Raw genomic sequence first — 22,761 nt, forward strand, 5'->3', positions numbered from 1 at the left:
ATACACAATTGCGGAAATAATTTATTATTATTTGGTAGCCAGTGTGTTGCCCAGGTTCTACCATCGCAAAAATAAAGCATGCCTAGTGAGTGGATTTTCCATTATGCATAGGTCCTGAGTTACTCATTCCCATATAGAAATCCTTATAAACATATGCAAACTTTAATAAAGGGGTCCTTAAGTGGAACAACAGTCTAGCCCTTTTCTCACTGAGTCCTTAAATTCATACTACATTGAAAAGTTTTGATTATGGGTCTGTCCTTGAAGAAAATGTAAATTAGGCTGAGCTGGTAAATAAGGTGATGACGTGTTTGTCTTTAATTGGTTGTGAACCTCCCCACATCCAAGTATTCTATATACTATTAACTAGTTGTGAGAGGCTACCTAGGACTCCCTTTCATGAAGTACAGTAGATAAGCATCTTTTTCTAGGGCAGCTGTCTGTTGGTGTAACATTCATTGGTTCTCCTTATGATGGAGACAGTGAGGATGAGGCAGTATGCCAACTTGCTTAATTTCAGATTGATCTGAAAGCAACCCATTTAATTTCAAGAAGTCCTTAACTTACACCTGTGCTTTCAGATGAACCATCTCCCAATCTCCCTCTCATCTTTACCCCTCCCCTCCCCTCCCCCTTCCCTCTCTCTCTCTTTCTCTCTTTCCCTCCATTAATGAAATGTTTATAATTATTTGTCCCATGACATGAAAACAGTGGTTTTCAGTACTCATGTGCTGTCTCCCTCTATTCTTGAATTCTTCAACCCAAATGATGACCTTACAAGGATGATTGCTTACAAGATTGTTGGTTTCTTCTCTAATACTTATGACATGCTTGACCTAAATTGAAGCATCTGCAGATTGATACATTAATTAGTCTTTGATAGTTGTGCCTTTACAAGAGGGCTTTGCTTGAAACAATGGTGATATTATAGGCTCTTTGTATTAAGATGCCCACTCGGTTGGGGTAAAAAAAATTACCTCTTTTGTCTTTGTATCCCTTCCCTGTAATCCTAATTCCTGGTTTCCCTAGGCTTTTGAGCAGAAGGAAAGTAATGTTAGGAGCATCCTTAAGTGATGAGATTTCTTTACATACTAAATGGTAAAGTGGGGATTCTTCCATTGTTTGTGTGTCTAAGGTAACAGAGCAAGAAAAACTACATGAGGGTAATTCCGGACAAACCGTGACTATGCCAGTTCATCTGCTTTTTTTGTGTGTACATATGCATACCCAACTTTTAAAAGTATGTATTGCTGCCAGAAACTTTATAGCAGTTTCTTTGGGCAAGTTTTCAATTAGGCTCATACATGAGTTAATGGTCAGCCTACACCAATATTTTACAGAATAAATGAGAAACTGGAAATTAATCATAAAGCATGATAATATTGACTCATCAGAAAGTTTAAGCATCACATTATTAGCATTGATTAAAATCAAGGATGTGGCTTGCTTGTGTATAGTGACGAGGGAGAATTAATAACAAACGGAAGTAAAGGGAGTAGCAAAAAACTTTTATGAAATTAAAAATGGAGTGAGTAATGTCTTTCAAGAATTATTTCATTTGAGAATAACATACAGGTTAGAACCTGAGCTCTGAAGTCAGACTCACCTGGGACCAAGTCCTGTTTTTACACATGTGAGCTGTGTAACATCAATTACTTAACCTTCTAAACCCTCCATTTTCTCAATGCAAAACAGAAATAACGTTACCAACATCATCTGGCCATCTTAAAGTTTAAATGAGATGATGTAAAGCATTTAACAGAGTGCTTAATGCAGAAGCAGTGTGTGAGGAAATCGTTTTAGGCAATATACTATTGGTTTAAATGAAAAGTAATAAATATATATATTTGTTATTCATTTCTATATTGTAGTATTTTAATTTTCACAAAATCTTTTCATGAACGGGCTCTCTTTTTGAATGATAACGTGTACTGCTTGGCTCTATTTTCAAAATATGATGCATAATATAGTTGAAATAGACCCAGTTTTTAGTAGAAGTTTTTAGTAGTAAAATGCCTTGGCTTGCTTATAGAAATAAGAACCATAGAGTTTTTTAAAAATAACATGTGGTAAAAACATGGGGAATATCTTTGCTTACCAATTAAAGCGTACAAAAAGACAGAATGAATCAAATCTCTTTAATTTATGCATTTTCTGTTCTCATAAATCATTTTCCTGTCAAAATTATCAGACTTTATTATTGCTGAATATTTTAAACATCATAATGGAATTTTGGTAGCATAAATCATGAAGCTTTCAGTAAGAACTTTTGTGTACATACCTCAGCATTTTTCATATATCTTGATAAAATAGTCCTCAGTCTAGAAGTAAATCTATGCAGAGTATAAATGTCAGACTCTACTCGTAAATTGCAGTAACTCAGCAATCCATGCTGACCATTTTGCTTACAAGGTAGTTATGGACTGTCATACTATCTTTCTAAGACTCACTGTTCTCAAAGATGAAGCTGTATGAGCTTGTGTTTTAATCTTGGTCATGATTTTTATACAAGCATCCTACCTACAGGTTATATCTCCTCACTTGATTTTTCTATTTCCTGGAAAAAGAAAAAAATTTCAGACATAATAAATCTGGGAATAGCTTGTCCATGACATCAGAAAATAATTTATTTCTCTTTTATTTAATAAAAGCATTACTCAATATATTTAATTTGTAAGAGAGACAACTGTTTTGGATTATGTGCGTAGTCCAGAGTACTGGACCTAAATGGGATGAGTGCTAGCACGAGGAATAAAATCCATTGAATGTGATACTGACCAGGGTTATTGGTCTTCCTTAATCAACAGAAATTGATAAGAGGCCAGACAAGAAATTCAGGCAAGGCTTTAATGGGGCCCCTGCTGCAGGAGCGGGAGAGGGAAAACAAGTAACAGGTTCCCTTGTCGCTCCCCGAAGCGGGGGTGGGGGGTGGGGACAAGCTGGTTCCTTACATGGGGTGAGGGTAGGGGTGTGTCCAGGGGTCGGGCCAGAGGGGCGGCTTAGGTGGTCTGCCCACCCCTTTCGTGGTGTTGAGTGCAGGGGGCATGCGCAGTACCCTGCTTTTGCTCCCAACCCCCTGTTTTTGCTCCCTGCTCTTCAGAAGTGGCAGTTGGGTGTTTGGGTTTTTTTAGGTTTTTGGATCTTGTTGTCCATAATTGGGCCCCAGCTGCCCATGTACACAATTATTTTTAGTCCCTTGTAGTTTCTTTGAATTTGGTTGCTCAAGGAGACGTTTGTCCAGGTGCAAGCACTGCAGCAAAGGGTCCCAGGTCCCAGCCTGTCTCAAAGGTAGTGTGGCACTCGGAATGATGCAAAAGGCTCTATCCATGGTGATGTGGCTAAAGGAAAAAAATCACTACACATTTTTCTGTTGCTTTATTTGTATAGTGGCAAACAGAAGCTCATTCATTGAGTCTAACTTGGAATTAAGGATAAAGGATCCATTAATAAGATAAACACTGCCTGACCTGGAGTTTTTATATCTTATATTACTTTTTAAATGACTTTGCTTCATATGTAACTTCCTCTGTCATCTCACATCTAGGAATTTTACATGTGAATCACTTTAATGACTTAAAAGATGTGTGTGATTATCATTTAAAAGTTCACAGTATTATAAAGGATATAAGGTAAGAAATTTTAATATGAATATTCAGTTCCCATACCAAGAATTTGTGAAATACTTTCTATGAATCAAATTACTCCCATGAATCCTAAGAACGACCTTTTGATAGTTGATGAATCAGGAAAGGAAAGGGATTTAACATTTATTGTCTACTATATGCCAAACACTGGGCCTGCTTTTTGATACACATATGTCCTTAGTACTCACAGCAGTGTTATGAGGTGAGGGTTTACAGATGAGGAACTCTAAGGCTCAGAGAGATGAGAGAAACTCACTCAAGGTACCCAGCTAGTGAATGGCAAAGCCAGAGTTAACCTCCGAAGTCTTTACTAGGAACCTTGGAGAGAGTGCCCTAAAATAGTGGAGAGACAAAATCAGATTATAGATTAGCAATTTGGCTAAATTATGACAACTTTAATATCAAGGTATCTTAATATCCATCATATGTTAACTTCAATATATATTAGTTGAATAACTATAGAAATGACATCCTAATTTATGATTATAGAAATTATTTTCTACTTTACACTATGATCTTTTTTTGTGTCATTAAGTATTCTTTGACAGCATGATTTTTAATAGCAACATAATATTCTTTTATGTTACTGTTCCATAATTTATTGAACCAGTTCTCTATTGTTGGATATTTAGACTGTTTCAAATTTTAGTTATTATAGTAATAATTCAGTGAATAGCTTTGTCCACAAACCTTTTGTGTGTATATATGATTATTTCTTTAGAATATATTTCTAACAGTGTATGAGAATGCCCATTCAGCCATATTTACCAATTATAGGAAAAGAGAAGACGAAACATTTTCTTATGAGAGGATTTCTTTGTTAATGGTTTCAGGTATTTCAATTGTAAATTGTCTTTTACGTTCATCAACTATTTTTTCTATTGCTATGTCTGCTTTTTCTCATTGATTTATAAGAACTCAGTCTCCAGGACATTAAACCTGTCTCTTCCCTGTTTTAAAACAAATAAAGCAATGTAAATAATAATTATTCCATTGAGAAACTTTTGAGTGGGTTTTAAGCAGAAGAATATCATGGTTCTGGTTACATTTTTTCAAAGCTCTTTCTTGGTCCCGTGTGGAGAACTGATCTCAGGGAGAGGAGACAAGAGCGGCTACAGGGAGACCAGTTGAAGGGCTATCACCCAAGTTCAGGGAAGAGATAATGGCAACTGTGGCTACGACACTAACAGAGATGGAAAGAAGTGAGGGAAGTGTCTGGACTTGAGATATGTTTTAGAGGGAAAGTTAACAGGATTTGCTGATGGATTATGTGAAGAATGCGGGGGGGAAAAAGGAATCAAGAACAATTCCTAGATGTTTGGCTTGAGTAACTGGGTGGATGGTGGTGCAATTTGATGCTGTGGAGGAGACTGGGGTGGAGGTAGGTTGTATTTTATTTGAGATGCTTATTAGACATTGATGTGATGGTATCACATGGATAACCAAGGTTAGTGTTGAGGTGGATGTGATTTGGTTGTCACTGGCAGATAGGCGGTTTGAAAGCCATGTGACTGGATGAAATCACTAAGGAGAATGTATAGACAAAGAGAAAGGGGTTAGGAACATTTAGAGGTTGACTAAGGGAGAGGAACTAGCAAAGGTGACTGAGGAGTAGCCAGTGAGTTGGGAGAAAAACAAGGAGAGTGCAATGACAGGAAAGTGAAGGAGTTAAATATTTCAAGAAGGAGGGAAGATCAACCTCTTGAGATTCTTGGGAGAAGTTAATTAGAGTAAGAACAGGAAACAGATTTTGGGATTTCGTGACCTGGAAATGATTGATACTTTTGAGAAGAGCCGTTTCAATGGAATGATGGGGGCAGAAACCTGACAGGAGGGATTCAGAAGACAATAGAAATACAAATATATGAGCAATGTAAGGAGAGTGGGTTTTTCTCTTTCAAAGAATATGCACATTTAAGGACTCACATGTGTCTAAGACATTATTTAGATCATTTTTATTTCATGTGATGCACTAAAGCTATGCGTGTATAGAATGAAAACTAAAATTTTCAGAGCAATGGAATAAGAAATGTCAATAAAATAGAATTTTGTGAGAGAATGGAATTTTCCACTGCATTTGTCCAAGTACTTTCAACCACTAATGTAGTAAATCTGTTGGACACTATCACTATCTTGATTGTCATATTGGTTAAAATAGAGCCCTATCATTTCTGTTTTCCTGCCCTTTGCCCTTATGATCATCAACCTCTTCTTAGGGCCCTTGAGATCTACACCTTGCTTTTGGCCAGGAAATAACAAAGCCTTTTTCTCCCTACGTTTTCAGGTCTTCCTACTCATTTCAAAACTAGGAATTACTGAAGCAAAAGAACTCATGACCTCTCAAAATGTTTAATGATCTCATCTCTGCGTCCATGAGTGACAGAAGACTGACAGGGAACACGTCCCCATTCTTCCTAACTGGCGTGTCGGAATAGTCTGGGTTTTGGCCAGTCATTTCCCAGGTGTAATGATTAGTAAAGTAACTTCCTAAATTCCACGCAGCAATCTCAGGCCGGGGTCATATTTCAAACGTGGAAGTTTGGATGGTGGGGTTAGGTGGTAAATGAAGGTAGGGTTCCTTTCTTTTCTAAACCTTTGGCAAATTGAGTGGGAGATATATATATATATATATTATATATATTATATATATAATTATATATATAATATATATATAATATATATAATATATATAATAATATATATAAAATATATATATAATTTTAACTTAAGGTAGGGAAAACATTTTGGAGACGTTTGAGCAGATTAACAAATAGTATTTGTATACTCGTAACTAAAACAGTAATTTATCAGGTAGAAGGCAGATGGGGGGAATAAAATGCCAACCTGTATCTACAGTTGGGTTGTGTTGATGATGAAGTGGTATTTATTCAGGGCCAGCCTAGCTTGTCAGCAACATAAGAGCTGTTACAGCACATGACTCCCTGCGTAGCTAGAAGACAATAATAAATTATGCCCTATGCAAACAGCACCGGCATAAAAGTAGAACAAACAGACCCTGCCTCCCGGATTCCTGAAGAATCTTACTCATTCCCTTGTTTGATTCTGTTTTAAACATGAAACTCCTGACATTATCCTAAAGCCAGTGAGATTGAATCTGGTTTGGGCAATTTTATTGGGGTGGATAGGACATAGTTGTTGACAGTCTGTTTTGGGGTGACTGTAAAATGTAAGTATTTTATTTCTCTAATATGCCTAAATGCTTCATATAAATCTTTGTTTTATCAATACCTCATGTGATCCTGTGGAATTCGGGGCCACCCAGGGGAAAACTGGGCAAGTATTACTCAAAGCAGCTTGATTCTAAGAATCACTTGAGATACATAGTGGAATTACAGATTCTTGGACCCAATCCTGGGCTGCTAAAGGAGAACCTCTAACAAAGCGGCCCAGAAAGACACACCCCAGGGTGACGTTTATGATGAGGCTGGTGTGAGGGGCAAGGAGCTAAGGGCCTGAGTCAGTAAAAGTCCTGTGACAGCATTGAGAGAGCCCAAAGGATTGGTTCACAGGAAAATATATGAATTAAAAACGGCTCCCTAGAGCAGTGCTCTTCATATTTCCATGTGTATTTGAATTGCCTAGGATTTGTGGGAAACGCAGATTCTGCTTCAGTAAGTCTGGGGTGTGACCCGACACGCTACATTTCTAACAAGATGCCCGACAGTGCCAGTGCCGCTGGACTTGAGTTTAGCAAGATCCTAGAGCCATAATTTTAATTAATTAATTTATTTTTGACCGCGTGCCGTGTGTTTGTTACTGCATGTGGGATCTTTGTTGAGGTATGTGGGATCTTTCGTTGCGGTGTGCGGGCTTCTCTCTAGTTGTGGTGCGCGGGCTCAGTAGTTGTGGCGCATGGGCTTAGTTGCCCCGCAGCATGTGGCATCTTAGTTCCCCAACCAGGGATCGAACCTGCATCCCCTGCATTGGAAGGCGGATTCTTTACCACTAGATCACCACGGAAGTCCCTAACACAGACGAATCCAAACAGGTTGGAGCTCAGCCAACATTTTTGAATAGCAAATGTTCCACAAGTATGGCTTTGAATAATGCTTATTCTACTGAATCTTAATCTTGTGCTGAGGTACCAGTAAAACCAGCCTTCTCTTGTTTGAGTGACGCCGCTCGGAGTGTCATGATAATTGTTACTGTATGTGAAAATCTCTTAGAAATGGTGTGTCTTCTTTCAAAGGTTTATAAATATGTTGGGGGAATGAGTTTATGTACATAATGAAAAAAATATTTTGAAAGGAAAATTGTAAGTTTTCTTGTGCCAAAGCCTTCAGTCACTGGAGATAAGATGTACGTGGAGTTGTCCATTATTGTTTTCCTTTGGGACCATATCTTCATTTACAATTCTTAATGGCAAAAAGCTCAGCATTGAGGTTCTCGATGGTTAATACCAATGATGATTTGAAATAATTGTATCTATTGAATGCACATTGTGTATAATAGGTCCAATTTTTTTTTAAAAGCTCACTCTAAATATCTACTACTTTTGTGGGTGAATTAATTTTTTTGAAGTACCTAAAGATGATTATTATTATGACACTTGGACAATAAATTAAAAGCATGAAAGCTGACCGTGTGCATACTTCCAAAAGCTATTGTATTTGAGCATGATAAATTTCATTACCAAGTCAGTGCGATAGATCCTTTGTATTCATCAGCAATATATCCTGAGATCTTTGTGAATTCCCATGTGCACCTTGTAACTGAAGATGCCTAATGAGAGTAGTGGCCTCAGGAGTGGACAACAAGGCTCCTAGAGGCATGGAAGCTGGTGATGGGCTGGGCCCACCCAACTGCCAGGTTTCTCGTGTGCCCTCTCGGGAACCTCATCGACCTTGAGATTTGGCTCAGCAGAATTACAGAGTACACGTATTACGGCAATTTTAAGTGGCTAGTAAATAGTCTAAGCCACAAATATCAAATTCACACGTGTCAAAGGGCTACCATATACAAACATTAATCTGGACATGAAAAAAATCTGCACCTATATGCACTGCACTGTTTAGTTCTTCATCATGGTTATCTGAGGAGGAGGTTCGTGGTACTTCCACTTCCTATGGGACACATCTCTGTACTGCTTTAATGTTTTACCAGTGGCATGCATAATTCTGATGACTTCGTAAGCAGAAAAAAGTTAGAATTCTTTATATCTCTTGAATGCACGTCATGGTGATTTTCACTAAGTAGAGCAGTGGACTGTCAGTGGATGATTATATGATTGTCATTTACATGTGCTATTACATATATATACACTATGATAAAGGATTATGTAGCACAGGTTGATTTTGTATATATGTCTCTCCAGTCATTCAACAGACTTTTCTTGAGCAACTAGTATATGCCATGCATGATGCTAGGGGCTAAGATATGGTCTTCAGTGTATTTTATTTTATCTTATTTTTTAAAGAAAGAGAGACAACCATGCTGACAAAGTGGTTCTCATTGTAGTTAATAAAACTCGAAAAGGCCAGAACATTTCCACAGATGATGTGAGTCACAGGTCTGGGTACTCTGCGGTAATGGGTCCCTTTTCCACAATTATTCATTCCTCCTTAGCTACCACTTAGAGCAAGCAGATCTGACATCACATCCCTAACACAAATCTCCTAGACTTCTACACTGGAATAAAAGGCATTCAGTAGACTCAGCTAAATCCATCTTTAGGAATTCTGCTTGGAGTTAATGATAACCATTAGAAAACAATTATAGAAAAGAACAATAACTTCCTCCTATTTTTCTAGTAGGTTGTATCAATAATAATATTCAGCAGACATTCCTATGTCCTATGAACAATAAAAGGAAAAGTATGTTTTACAAAGTCAGTATTTGAATAAACATTTTAGGAAAAAGATGTTAAGCTATTTGTTCCTCTATAAACTATTCTTAATAGCAAAGATGCCTTCCTTTCCTGGTTTAGGAAAACAAAACAAAAAAAGCAAAAGTATATTTTAAGCCATAGCATGAAAATTTCCAAACTTTCTCAAAGCAAAGTATTTATTTCATTTGCATCTAATAATAAGTATCAGTGGTAATACATCCTAAGACTGGACAAATTTGTGGCACAACTCTCCAGAGCTGGGCAGTTTGACATTAATATCAAATTGACTGTCGTTTCAGGACTGTACGTTTCACAGCAGTATCACCAGTGATTTGAAAGCATTCTCAGACAAGTTCGGTTTTGATGTCCTCATCCTCTTGGCCAACTACCTGTCGGAGGAGCAGCAGCCCAGACGACAGATCGCTGTGTACTCTGAGAACCTAGAGGTGTGCAATCAGGTAAGGACCTCCTTGACCCAGCACACTTCACTGCATCTCCCCTCCTGCTGGCTCTCAGAACATGCGGTAGAAGACGGCCATGGACTGCTGACTTAAAGAAATTGGTCCAAGAGATAAGGTCCTAGAGTTTGAGTTTTAAGAAACGTTGGGGGTATTTTACACATTCTGTTAGTTAGTTAATGATTTATTTATTTATCAGTGCTTTAATTCAGATTTTTAGTTTTCAGTTTCAATGCTATATTAGTTAATTAACTAATCAATTAGTTTTCAGTGCTTCAATTCAGGTTTTTAGTTTTTAGTTTTGGTGCTGTATTACCAAAAAATCATCTAAATAGAATTGTCAGTGAGATAAAAGTTGGCCTTTGTTTTTTCTTAAATCGAGGTATAATTGACAGGTAACATTATATTTCGAGTGTACAATATAATGAGTCAATGTTTGTATATGTTGTGAAATAATCACCACAATAAGTCCCGTTAGCATCCATCACCATACATGACGACAGGGTTTTTCTTGTGATGGAGACTACTCTCCACTCTCTTAGCAGCTTTCAGATCCGCAGTACAGTATTATTAACTATAGTCTCCATGCGGTACATGACATCTCCATGACTTGTTTATTTCATAACTAGAAGTTTGTACCTTTTGGCTCCCTTCACCCCACATAGGGGCATTTAAAAGAGCCCCATAACTGTTTCGTTTCTAGGCTGAATTCATAAAGAGAAAGATCATATCTCTTTTTACCCAATAAGGGCTAGTCCTCCTTTGGGTACCGTTTTCCTTGAGGACTGCCACCTGGTGATAACAAAGTTTAGTCCCTGACTAAACATCTGTTTGGTGTCCAGTGTTTAGTAACTGTGCTCTGAAGCTTTAATCCAAGTTAGTTTTTTGACCACAACCACGCTGACACCTTGGATATGTCTTGAGAAAAACATTCATATAAGTTAAAAAAAAAAAAAAAAAACAACCATTTTTCTCCAGGTACTAAAATTCTGGTTGGGTAATCAGTCAGATCTTCTTGGTTGAGAAAAGAGTCTTAACCCAAGGCTTTGGAAATATAAGAAATAGACAAAATTGGGCTTCCCTGGTGGCGCAGTGGTTGAGAGTCCGCCTGCCGATGCAGGGGACATGGGTTCGTGTCCCAGTCTGGGAAGATCCCACATGCCGCGGAGCGGCTGGGCCCGTGAGCCATGGCCGCTGAGCTTGCGCGTCCAGAGCCTGTGCTCCGCAACGGGAGAGGCCACAACAGTGAGAGGCCCGCGTACCGCAAAAAAAAAAAAAGAAATAGACAAAATTAATGAAAATAGGGCAGTGGGTATGCCAAAGCAGGTACATTTAATAACTAATATGAGAACATATGTAATTCATTATAATATGGATAACATGGACATAGAACGATTTCATCACTTATCTTTCCTCACTAATGGATTAGACAACTGGTCTACCCACAGGTGGCTAGAGGTGAAGTCTCAACTCCCTTCTTTGACATCCTCACTTTCTGTCCCCCAAGAGATCCATTTCTTGATATATGACTGAAGTCACTCTCCAGCCTCTCTGTGCCCCCTCAAGTCCAGATATGAATGAGCCCCCTTCTCCTGCTGCAGATGCTTTTGGTACCCTTCTGACCCACATACATCTGTGAATTGCATCACCAGCCTGTGGCTTTTTTAGTGCTTTGCTCTGCACTGAGTTTCAAAGCTGAATTTTATCTTTGGTCACTGGTTTCCTAGGGACAGGACTTAGGCCTCCTAAGCCTCCAATACAGTGGTTTTCAAATCACTTTTTGTAGCAAATCAATCTAGAAATTGGTTAATCTAAAACAGACAGAAGTAGAAGAGTGGATGAAGAGGTTAGAAGCCCTTGAGTTGACTCCACCCTGTCTCTCCTTGGCCCCCACCCCAACCCTCCCCACCCATTTGCCCAAGAGACATCTCCTTGAAATCTTGAGCAACACAAAGTCAAGACTGCTCTAGAGGAATTCTTCTTTGGCCATGTGGTCCCAGTTGGTTAAGGGTCAGCCTTTGCAGCTGGACTGCCTGAGTTCAAAATGTGGCTCCATCACTTGTTAGCTGTGTGTTGTTGGTCAAGTTATTTAAGCTTCCTGTCTATTTCCTCACTGGAAAAATGGGGATAAAAAGTTCCTACCTTGTAGGGCTTCCCTGGTGGCGCAGTGGTTGAGAGTCCGCCTGCCGATGCAGGGGACACGGGTTCGTGACCCAGTCCGGGAGGATCCCACATGCCGCGGAGCGGCTGGGCCCGTGAGCCATGGCCGCTGAGCCTGCGCATCCGGAGCCTGTGCTCCGCAACGGGAGAGGCCACAACAGTGAGAGGCCCGCGTACAGCAAAAAAAAAAAAAAAAAAAGTTCCTACCTTGTAGAATTATTGTGAGGATTAAAGGAGATAATGCACATAAAACCCTTAGAACGGTGCCTGGCATATGAAAGCATTCAACAAATGTTAATTATTATTATTACTATCTATGTGAGCTCTGTAGTTGTTACTATTATTGTTGTTGTTGTTGTTATTATTGCCTCCACTAATCCTATGGGGCCATTTCAAATGCCCAGTGTGCAAAATACCTTCAACATTTCCTAAAACAATCATAGAGCTACAGCCCAGTTTGGGCCTCACACTGACCATCACACATCTCCCTGCCTTCCAAGGCAGCTTCGTCTGTCCTGGGCCCCGTATAGATGCTTCCTGGGGCAGGAAGAGACAGTTGGGGCCTGAGTGCCATTGAGTAAGCTGCCCCTGGTAGCTGCTTTCTCTTTCCTACGTTCTCCTTTGCCTTCTGAGGCTTTCAGAGGTTAAAGCAGGTCCTGGCTGCCTGCTACCAACAAGAGCCTTCCTTCTGCCCCATTTTCCCTTATTCCAATACTTTTCCCCTAGTTTTGTCAGCAACCAGCATTATCTCTCGCTTTTGCAAAGCTGAATTTTACTCCTGTTGGAAGATGGTATTAAGTTACACTGAGGAAAGGTTTTATATGATTTGGGGTTCAACAAAAAGCCAATTTGGTAGGATTAAAGAAAGCATTGGTGGTATATTAAGTGGGACTTTCCATATTTTATGTTATACAATTCTCAGTTCTCTTTCTTTCTAGACAGATGAACACAGATTAATTTTACATTACAAAAAATTAAGAAAGACAAATTGCAAAGAGCTGAGAGAGCCTGAGTGCTCACGCAAATCCCTGTGCCTCCCCGACAGATTTGCTGTGAACTGGAAGAGTGCCAGAACCCTCGCCTGGAGCTGGAGCCCTTTGAATGTGGCTGTGACGAGATCCTGGTGTATCAGCAGGAGAACCCTTCAGTGACTTGTGATCACGTGGTTCTCCTGGTCAAGGAAGTCATCAATAGGAGGTGTCCAGAGATGGCCTCTAACAGCCGGACATCCTCCACAGAAGCAGTGGCAGGCAGCGCCCCGCTCTCCCAGGGGTCTTCCGGGATTATGGAGTTGTATGGTTCTGACATAGAGCCACAGCCCAGCTCCGTGAATTTCATGGAAAACCCTCCCGATCTCAGCGATTCTAACCAGGCCCAGGTGGATGTCAACGTGGACCTCGTTAGCCCGGATAGCGGGTTGGCCACCATTAGGAGCAGTCGCTCGTCCAAGGAGAGCTCAGTTTTCCTCAGTGATGACAGTCCAGTGGGAGAAGGTGCTGGGCCTCACCACAGCCTCCTCCCAGGATTTGACTCCTACAGTCCCATCCCTGAAGGGGCAGTAGCGGAGGAGCACGCCCCATCTGGAGAACACAGTGAATCCTTTGACCTTTTCAACTTTGACCCAGCACCCATGGTTTCTGGGCAGTCCCAACCATCTTCCCATTCTGCAGACTACTCCCCAACAGATGACTTCTTCCCCAACAGTGATTCATCAGAAGGACAGCTTGCCACGGGGCCTAAAAGACTTGATGAGATAGGGATGGACGTGTCGAATTATTCATCCAGTTCTCTTTTGTCAGGGACTGGCAAAGATAGCCTTGTGGAATTTGATGAGGAGTTTGTCCAGAGACAAGAAAGTCCCCGTGATAATTCTGAAAGAAATTTGAGCCTGACAGGGTTTGTGGAAGATGAATCTCCTTCACCAGAAAGTCTGAAAAATGTTGGAAGGAGGGTCCCACCAACACCCATGAATAGCTTTGTGGAGAGCTCACCATCCACTGAAGAACCAGCTCTACTCTCTTCAGAAGACATGACCCCCAAAACAGTCAACACGGGTCACACTGGGCCACCTCCAGCCCAGGCACGGTGCAGCAGCTGGTGGGGTGGTTTGGAGATTGAGTCTAGAAACACTGCAGATGCATGGAGTTCCAGTGAACAGGAATCTGTCTTCCAGAGCCCCGAGTCATGGAAAGATCATAAGCCCAGCCCAGTTGATAGGAGAGCCTCAGATTCTATATTTCAACCCAAGACTCTTGATTTCCCAAAGTCAAATCCCTGGGAGTCAGAATTTGGTCAGCCTGGGCTGGGCAGCAATAATATTCGAGACCAAAATGAGAAAAACTTGCAGTTTCAGGATATGTCCCCCGAAAACTCGCATTTGCCGAATGCTTTTCCTCAGGGAACAAACCACCTGATAGAAGACTTTGCTGCTTTGTGGCGTTCCGATCGCTCACCCACAGCCATGCCTGAGCCATGGGGAAATCCCACGGATGACGGGGAACCAGCTGCTGCAGCGTCATTCCCAGCCTGGAGAGCATTTGCTAAAGAAGATGACGCCGAAGCTTTGAAAAATACCTGGAATCTGCACCCCATGAGTGGTGAGACACCTTCTGTGAGGGACCCAAACGAGTGGGCCATGGCAAAAAGCGGGTTTTCTTTCCCTTCAGAAGACCTCATAGACAGTTCGCCCAGTGATGCAAATAGTGAAGCAGTTCCAGAGATCTGGGGCAAGAAGAACCATGACTCCGGGGATGATGTTCTTGTATCTGGAAATCCCAGGTCTGATCTGGAGCACGCATGGAATAGTTCTAAGCCAGTAAAGGATGATCAGAATGGTTTCGTGGATGCAAAACTTAGGGGGAAGGTGTACGAAAATGTAGATTCCTGGAACCTTTTTGAGGAGGGTAACAAGAAAGGAGGGTCAGATGTCCTAGCACCTTGGGAAGATTCCTTCTTATCCTATAAATGTTCCGATTACAGTGCATCCAACGTAGGGGAAGATTCAGTGCCATCCCCCTTAGATACCAACTACTCCACCTCTGACTCTTGTACTTCACCAACATTTGCTGGAGACGAAAAAGAAACCAGAGACAAGCCATTTGCTAAAGAGGCAGGTTTCGAGTCACAAGATGCTAACTGTACCTCAGGGGATGCTGACATGCCTCCTCAGTCCCCAGAGCAGCCGCCTAGAAATAGAATTAGTTCAGGTCCTGGGAACCTGAAAATGTGGGCTTCACCTCACGCAGATGGTAGCTCTGAAATAAACGCCCCTCACAGCCCAGATAAAGATTTGCTCAAAGCAGAGCCCACCGATGATCAGAACACCTCCGTGGAGGATGACATTGGGGAAAGCAGCCAGTCCAGCTACGATGACCCCAGCATGATGCAGCTGTACAATGAAACAAACCGGCAGCTCACACTTCTGCACAGCGGCGCTAACTCCTGCCAGGCGGCCCCCGACAATCTCGACTTGTGGAACAGAGTGATTCTGGAGGACACTCAGTCTACTGCGACCATCTCGGATATGGACAACGACCTGGACTGGGATGACTGCAGTGCAGCTGTGGCCATCACCGGTGAAGGTCAGGCACAGGGGTTCATGGCTGAAGGTTCCGAACCCGAAACCCGATTTTCAGTGAGACAGGTAGAACCCTGGAGCGTGGAGTTTCAGGAAGCAAATCAGGTAGATTGGGAACTCCCTGCCTCTTCTGAGCACAGCTTGGACACTGCTCCCGACGAATATCACATGCTGAACGAAAAAAGCGGGCAGCTGATCGCGAATAGTATTTGGGATTCTGTTATGAGAGATAACGCCATGTCATCATTAATGTTACCCGGCCCATCGTATGTTACAGATCCAGAACAAAGCAAATCACCTCCTGAAACGTCCAGCTCATTAGAAAAAATTCAGGACAGTCACATCCCAGACATGCTGGAAGCCTCTGGAGCCAGTGAGTCAGAAACACTTGGTCCTGAGAAGCAGGACACAGGCAGGAGAACCCCACCAAGTGATATGGCATATCTGGTGACCAGACTTGAGAATTCAGGGCATTTTGCATGCTCAGATCCCTGGAGGGGTCCCAGTTATGGACAAAAGGAAAGTGAGATGGAATCCCATGGAGCCGCTGGTAGGGAATGCCCCAGTAAGGAGGAGCTGATGGACGGAAGCTCAGGGGCTTCTGGAAAAGGGCACGGTGGCCAGGAATGCCCTTCCCCAGCTGCATCTGATCATCCAGAAATCTCCAATGAATCAGGCAAAATCAGCTCTCTTTCAGTCACTTCCATTCCTCAAACGGAGGAACCCCAGGAGGTATTAGAGCATGAGAAGGGGTCTTACACTCCAGACCCCTGTGATGTGCAAACAGAGGTGTCCACAGATCACCTGCAGGCAAAAGAGACCTGTGAAGAGCACCTCACGAGTCACAGAAATCCAGGTGAAACTACTGAAATTTCAGGTGGGCTGAATTCCACAATAAGTGTATCTCTACCTGAAGTGGATGTGGAGGAAGCTGAAGAACGTTACATTCTGGAGCCAGAGAGAATGAACCAAGACCTACCTTATGGATGTCCCCAAGGACTTGACCTTTGGGATGGCCCTAAAGACAGTGATGTGCAGGTCAACTGCACAAGTTCTGAGATAACTAAGAATCTCGAAGTTAAGAATACTGAAAACAGCCCTCCAGGAGCCAATTTATCAGGAAATGATGACAGAGACAGTATTTCTAGTGAGTATACACGTTCAAGTGCATCCAGTCCTGACCTAAATGACTCTTCGGCTGCATTGCCTTCCTGGGACCAAGGACCCGATACTGGGCATCAGAAGGAAAACCAAGATGATTGGAATACACAGAATGACCAAGAATCTGAACTAATTACTACTGATGGTCAAGTAGAAGCAAATACCGAAATGAAGGGTTTGGAGAAAAACAGAATGGACAAGTTTGAAAAGAGCTTAGATCACAATGTTCCTAAATATTTAGAGATTTGGAATGACTCAATAGATGGTGATTCCTTTTCCTCTTTGTCTAGCCCTGAGACAGGCAAATATTCTGAATATTTAGATGTATATCAGGAAAGAAATCTAGTGGTTAGCCATCAGGAAAAAAGTGAATGTGATATTCCTGAAACTGTGCAGCAAGAGGACGCCAAGTCCATTTCAACAAGCTCAGGTTCTGATGATGATAGTGTAGGCGACGAAGAGTCAGTGGAGAAAGAGATCCGTTCAGCCACTTGCCAGGTTGCTCAGAGTGAACTCAGAGCTTGGGATTCATTGAATGAATCTAATAAGTCCTTGGCCACAGCTGATCCCAAGTCTGAGGAATGTTCTGCCTATACAGGCAGTCCAGAACCAGCAGAGAATGAGAATAAGTCAAACCCATTCTTTGACAATCAACAAAGCAGCCCTGATCATGGGAATTTCTTGCCACTAAAGGAGACTGAAATACAGGTTACAGCAGTGGAGAAGGAGACGAGGTCTTCTCCAGAAACGGGGAGGACGGGAGATGCCATATGGCAAATACCTCCCAAAGCTGAACTAAAGAACGAAAATTATTCTGATTTGGAAATGGCTGGCTTCTCCACTGAGAGCACGGAGTGGTGGAACGCCTCCCTACAGGAAGGGCAGCCAACGGAGAGGGCGTTTGAAGGGGAATTATCTAACTCAAGTGCTGTGCTAGAGGTGAACTCCTCACCACGCCAAAACGTGGATCCCTGGGGAGTACCCATTCAGGGTGATACTGAATCCCTGGAAACGCACGGTACCGATCCTTTCGGTGATAAACACGAGTCACACTTTCTGGATAATAATGGCGAGAATGCCCACGAGCCACTTTGGAACATTCAACCAAGGCAACCAGAGCCAGAAGCTGGTCAGCTTAGCCAGCTCGTAACACCGGACCAAATGAAAGACAAGGATTCCAGAGAACAGACCATGTCTTCTGCCAGTGACAAACTCACCTCTGAAATACCTACCCAAGAGCAGTGTCAGAATACAGTGCTGTCTGTCTGCAACCAGCCAGACCCAACATTTACTCACACAGATGAAGATGGATGCATTATGTCTAATGTATCAACTCCTGAGTGTCAAGAAACAGATTGGTGGGGAGAAGAAAAATCACGCCCCAGTGAAATGACAGATTCAAGCATTGCACCTGAAGATTTCCCTGCTGTCAGTTCTTCCACCCAGTTGATAAAGAAGTCAGGCTCTGAACGGGACGACTCTACCCCTAGTGAGGGCCCCCAAGGTGCATTTGTACCAGATATTTTACACGGCAACTTCCAAGAGGGTGGGCAACTGGCCTCAGCTTCGCCCGACTTGTGGACGGATGTGAGACAACCCTTCGGTGTGAAGACAGATGGTGAGAATCCTGATATACTGACTCACTGCGACCACGACAGCAATTCCCAGGCTTCTAACAGCCCTGATGTATGTCATGATTATGAAGCAAAGCCAGAGACGAAGCAGCACGTTAGTGCTGGGATGGGGCCTGAAGGGGAATCCAGTGAGTTCTATCCCACCGAGCCAGAGAGAGATGAAGAACCCAGTCAGGAGCCGGCGCGGGAATTTGTCCCATATCCTTCGGAACTATCTTCTGAAAACGCAATTCCGCTGCCTCGAATCAGCGAGCAGGCAAACACGAAAGACTCATCTCAACCTGCCTCTCACAAAGGTTCTCCTGAACCTTCCGAAATAAACAAATGTGAGAACATTACAGGTTTAAAAGCGTCAGAAAAGGGAGCCAACCCAGATAGAGCACCAATTTTGGAACCCACTGACAGAACAATCCCAGTGCTTGAAAACATGGGAACTGATACTTGTGTAACTCACCCAGAGCCAACTGTGGATAGCAACAGCTCTTGGGTATCAGAAGACTTTTCTCCTGAGAATCAGACCGATGCAGGGGGCCCGTCGGACCGTGAGCAAGCTTTTGCTACCGAGAATCCTGCCACAGTTCCTGATACTTTGCTAGCCTCAGACACTTGTCTGGATGTCAGCGAAGCTGCCTTTGACCACAGTTTCAGCGATGCCTCAGGTCTCAACACATCCACGGGAACAACAGATGACATGAGTAAACTGACATTATCAGAAGGAAATCCTGAAATGCCATTTGATGGGGAGGCAGGGAAGCAAGATATCTGTTCCTCTGAAGCCTCGTGGGGTGATTCTGAGTATGAAGTCGTGGGCCAAAATATTGATGAAGATTTAATGAAAGAGCCTGAACACTTTGTCTATGGCGGTGACCCTCCCTTGGAAGATGCCCTGAAGCAAGAGCTGGCACCTTACACACCTCCATTTGATTTGTCCTATCTCACGGAACCTACTCCCGGTGTCGAAACCACAGAGGAAGCTGGAACTCCAGAGAATGAGCCTCTGGGGAGCGAAGCCACGGAGATATTGCTTTCTTCCCTTCCTGCTGAAAGAAACAAGGAAAACCACGCTGAGGCCACAAACAGACAGCCTGAATGCCAGCTGGTTGTGCTGCATGTTCATGAAGACCCTGAGTCCATTTCTTTGCCTGTCGGAGTCGACGCCCACATTGAGTTGTCTCCATCAAACGTTGACTGGGAAGTAGAAACAGATCATTCAGATTCACCAGCAGGTGGAGACATAGGACCACCAAATGGTAAGAAACCTTTCATTCCTCCACCCTCAAGAAACTGCTGCTTTCCTTCCATCGATGCATTTGTAAAACACATTCTCCCTGCCAATGTGGCTATAGAGGAACTAACTACATTTGCAGTGCATGCTTAACCAAGTTCTGCCTTACCGCAGTCATTTCTACCGCTTGTCTAATAAGTATCCTTGAGAGGGTCTGAGAAAATTAAACAGCTCTACAAAATAAAAATGTTTTTTGAACTCTCTCTCTTTAGATAGATCATTTGCAAAGATCACAAGTCACGCGGTGGGTTAATTAAGCCTTGTTCTCTCCTTCTCACCTTCATCTTCCACTTCTAGGTACCAGCAAGGGGATATTAGAGTTGGAAGAAGAAAACATAATTCCTACCAAAGAGCCTGAGCACATAAAATCAGAATACGGGGGAGAAAGGTACCCTGAGAAGAATGAAGATCATCATGCACTGCACATGGATTACATACTTGTAAAGCACGAAGAAAATTCACCCCCAGAGCCAGAGGCCTGTGAGGCCAGAGAAATCACGTCGGAATTAGAAGAGTTTCACATAGATTCCGAAGAAACGGGGCTGCCAGGAACTCAGTTAGCATGCTTCCCAGACACACATCACCCTGCTTCCTTAAATGAAAGCATTCATCTCTCTGCAGAGAGAATGTCTTCCAAAGATGGTAAGAGATCATCTTTTGAAAGCCCTAGGCAAGACCAGAGTTGGATGGTCTTGGGCTGTAGTGAGGTTGGTGATGCATCATCGGAGACTAGGGACTCAGGGCCTGGATGGTCTGGCAAGGCTGTGGAGCCAGCCTCTGATCACAGCTTGGGTAAGGGCCCCCAAATGCAGATCCTGGGAGAGATGAAGCCTCTAGAATCTTCAGCACTAGAGGAAGCCTCTGGCCAGGACAGCCAATCCTGGAAAAGCATGAGCCAAGGCAGGACTGGCCCCGATACAGTTACGTTGCAGGCTGTCACCCATTACAGTGAATGGGAAATGCTTTCCCCACAGTCTTCTCAGAAGAACATAATCCCTGACACGGAAATGGAGGAGGAGACAGAGTTTCTTGAGCCCAGAACAAGGAAACCAAGAACAAAAGGGTAAGCAAAAAGCTCAGTTTATTTTTTTTCCTGAAAACTGTTTTATTGGAAACTGGGGAAATGGTGAGGGACTATGGAATGTGAAGAATACCTAGATGATAGGAGCTTTGCTTATATTTATTTCAAAGCACATCATCCCTAAAAGCAGCTGCTGGGTAACCATAATGATGATGATGATGATGATTTGCGTACCTTTTCAGCCAAAAAAGTCCCTTCAGTTTCCATCCAAAGTCTTATACTTACTCTCCTGATACTTACACTTACTTCATCTACTCCATACCTATATTACCCTTAAATAGGCAGTTGGTGCTGGAGGGGAGAGGACACACACATTTACTCATAGTGCAAGGCAGTCTGCACACATTATCTTATTTAATCTTTACAAAAACCCTCAAGTAGTAGTATTATCTTTATTTTACACATACTGGTTGGGGGAGGGGAGTTGAGGCTCAGAAAGTTTCTGTAACTTGCCTAGAATTAAGTAAACAGAGTGAACACTCTGGGATTCAAAAGTTTCCACCTCCAAAGCCTGTACTTTTCCAGCAGACACACTGCCTATCGTACGGAAAAGGTGATTGTGGTTTCATGTAAGCATCTAACTTACTAATAAAGAACGAGGAGAATCCACAGCAGGCTTAAACCTTAATGTGAAACATTCATTCCTTAATTGACTGAAAAATTGGCAAATAACCGTCAAACCAGAAATTCGTTCGCTCACCATTCGGTTTTTGAGAATCTGCTCTGGCCAAGTTTCTGGGTAACCAATGGACATTGTCTCTGCCCTCAAGTTTCCAGGTCCTGCTAAAACTGTTTATGGTGGTTCATTTCTCTTCGGTTGCTCTGATGAAGCCCTTCTGCTTCCAGGGACAAAAGGGCATGTTGTGAAAAGTAACCTAAGTAAAGGAGAAAATCATGTTTCCTCCTTAAAATGTAGTGGAGGGGCTTCCCTGGTGGCGCAGTGGTTGAGAGTCCGCCTGCCGATGCAGGGGACGCGGGTTCGTGTCCCGGTCCAGGAGGATCCCACATGCCGCGGAGCGGCTGGGCCCGTGAGCCATGGCCACTGAGCCTGCACGTCCGCAGCCTGTGCTCCGTAACGGGAGAGGCCACAACAGTGAGAGGCCTGTGTACCGCAAAAAAAAAAATATAGTGGAGAAAAGATATCTTTTTCCTACTCTTTTTTTTCCGGTTTTTTTTGTTGTTGTTGTTGTTTTTGGTGGTTTTTTTTTTTTTTTTTGCGTTACGCGGGCCTCTCACTGTTGTGGCCTCTCCCGTTGCAGAGCACAGGCTCCAGACGCGCAGGCTCAGCGGCCATGGCTCACGGGCACAGCCGCTCCGCGGCATGTGGGATCTTCCCGGACCGGGGCACGAACCTATGTCCCCTGCATCGGCAGGCGGACTCTCAACCACTGCGCCACCAGGGAAGCCCTCCTACTCTTTTTTTAAATTTAATTTTTATTTTATCCTGGAGTATAGTTGATTTACAATGTTGTGTTAGTTTCAGGTGTACAGCAAAGTGATTCATTTATTCATATATCCATTCTTTTTCAGATTCTTTCCCCATATTGGTAATTACAGAATACTGAGTAGAGTTCCCTGTGCTATACAGTAGGACCTTGTTGATTATCTATCTCATATATAGTAGTGTGCATGTGTTAATCCAAAACTCCTAATTTATCCCCTCCCCGCCTCGACATTTCCCCTTTGGTAACTGTAAGTTTGTTTTTGAAGTCTGTGAGTCTGTTTCTGTTTTGTAAATAAGTTCATTTGTATCATTTTTTTTAGATTTCACATACAAGTAATATCATATGATATTTGTCTCTCTGACTAACCTCACTTAGTATGGTAATCCCTAGTTCCGTTCATGTTGCTACAAACAGTATTGTTTCATTCTTTTTAATGGCTGAGTAATATTCCATCGTTTATATGTACCA

The 22,761-nt window shown here is 42.6% G+C and overlaps 1 protein-coding gene across 9 annotated transcripts in view; it reads left to right on the plus strand.

Annotated features, from left to right (window-relative positions):
- Window positions 1-22,761, plus strand: part of PRUNE2 (prune homolog 2 with BCH domain) — a 271,726-nt gene that overhangs the window by 161,636 nt on the left and 87,329 nt on the right. For all 9 annotated transcript variants that reach the window (XM_060300830.2, XM_070045737.1, XM_070045738.1 and 6 more), the window contains 3 exons: window positions 9,792-9,950; window positions 13,156-19,732; window positions 20,065-20,830. In XM_060300830.2, the coding sequence (XP_060156813.1) occupies window positions 9,792-9,950; window positions 13,156-19,732; window positions 20,065-20,830 (7,502 nt within the window). The remainder of the gene's footprint in view (window positions 1-9,791; window positions 9,951-13,155; window positions 19,733-20,064; window positions 20,831-22,761) is intronic.

Source organism: Globicephala melas, chromosome 6, assembly GCF_963455315.2.
Source record: "Globicephala melas chromosome 6, mGloMel1.2, whole genome shotgun sequence".
In the NCBI taxonomy this organism is placed as follows: Eukaryota; Metazoa; Chordata; class Mammalia; order Artiodactyla; family Delphinidae; genus Globicephala; species Globicephala melas.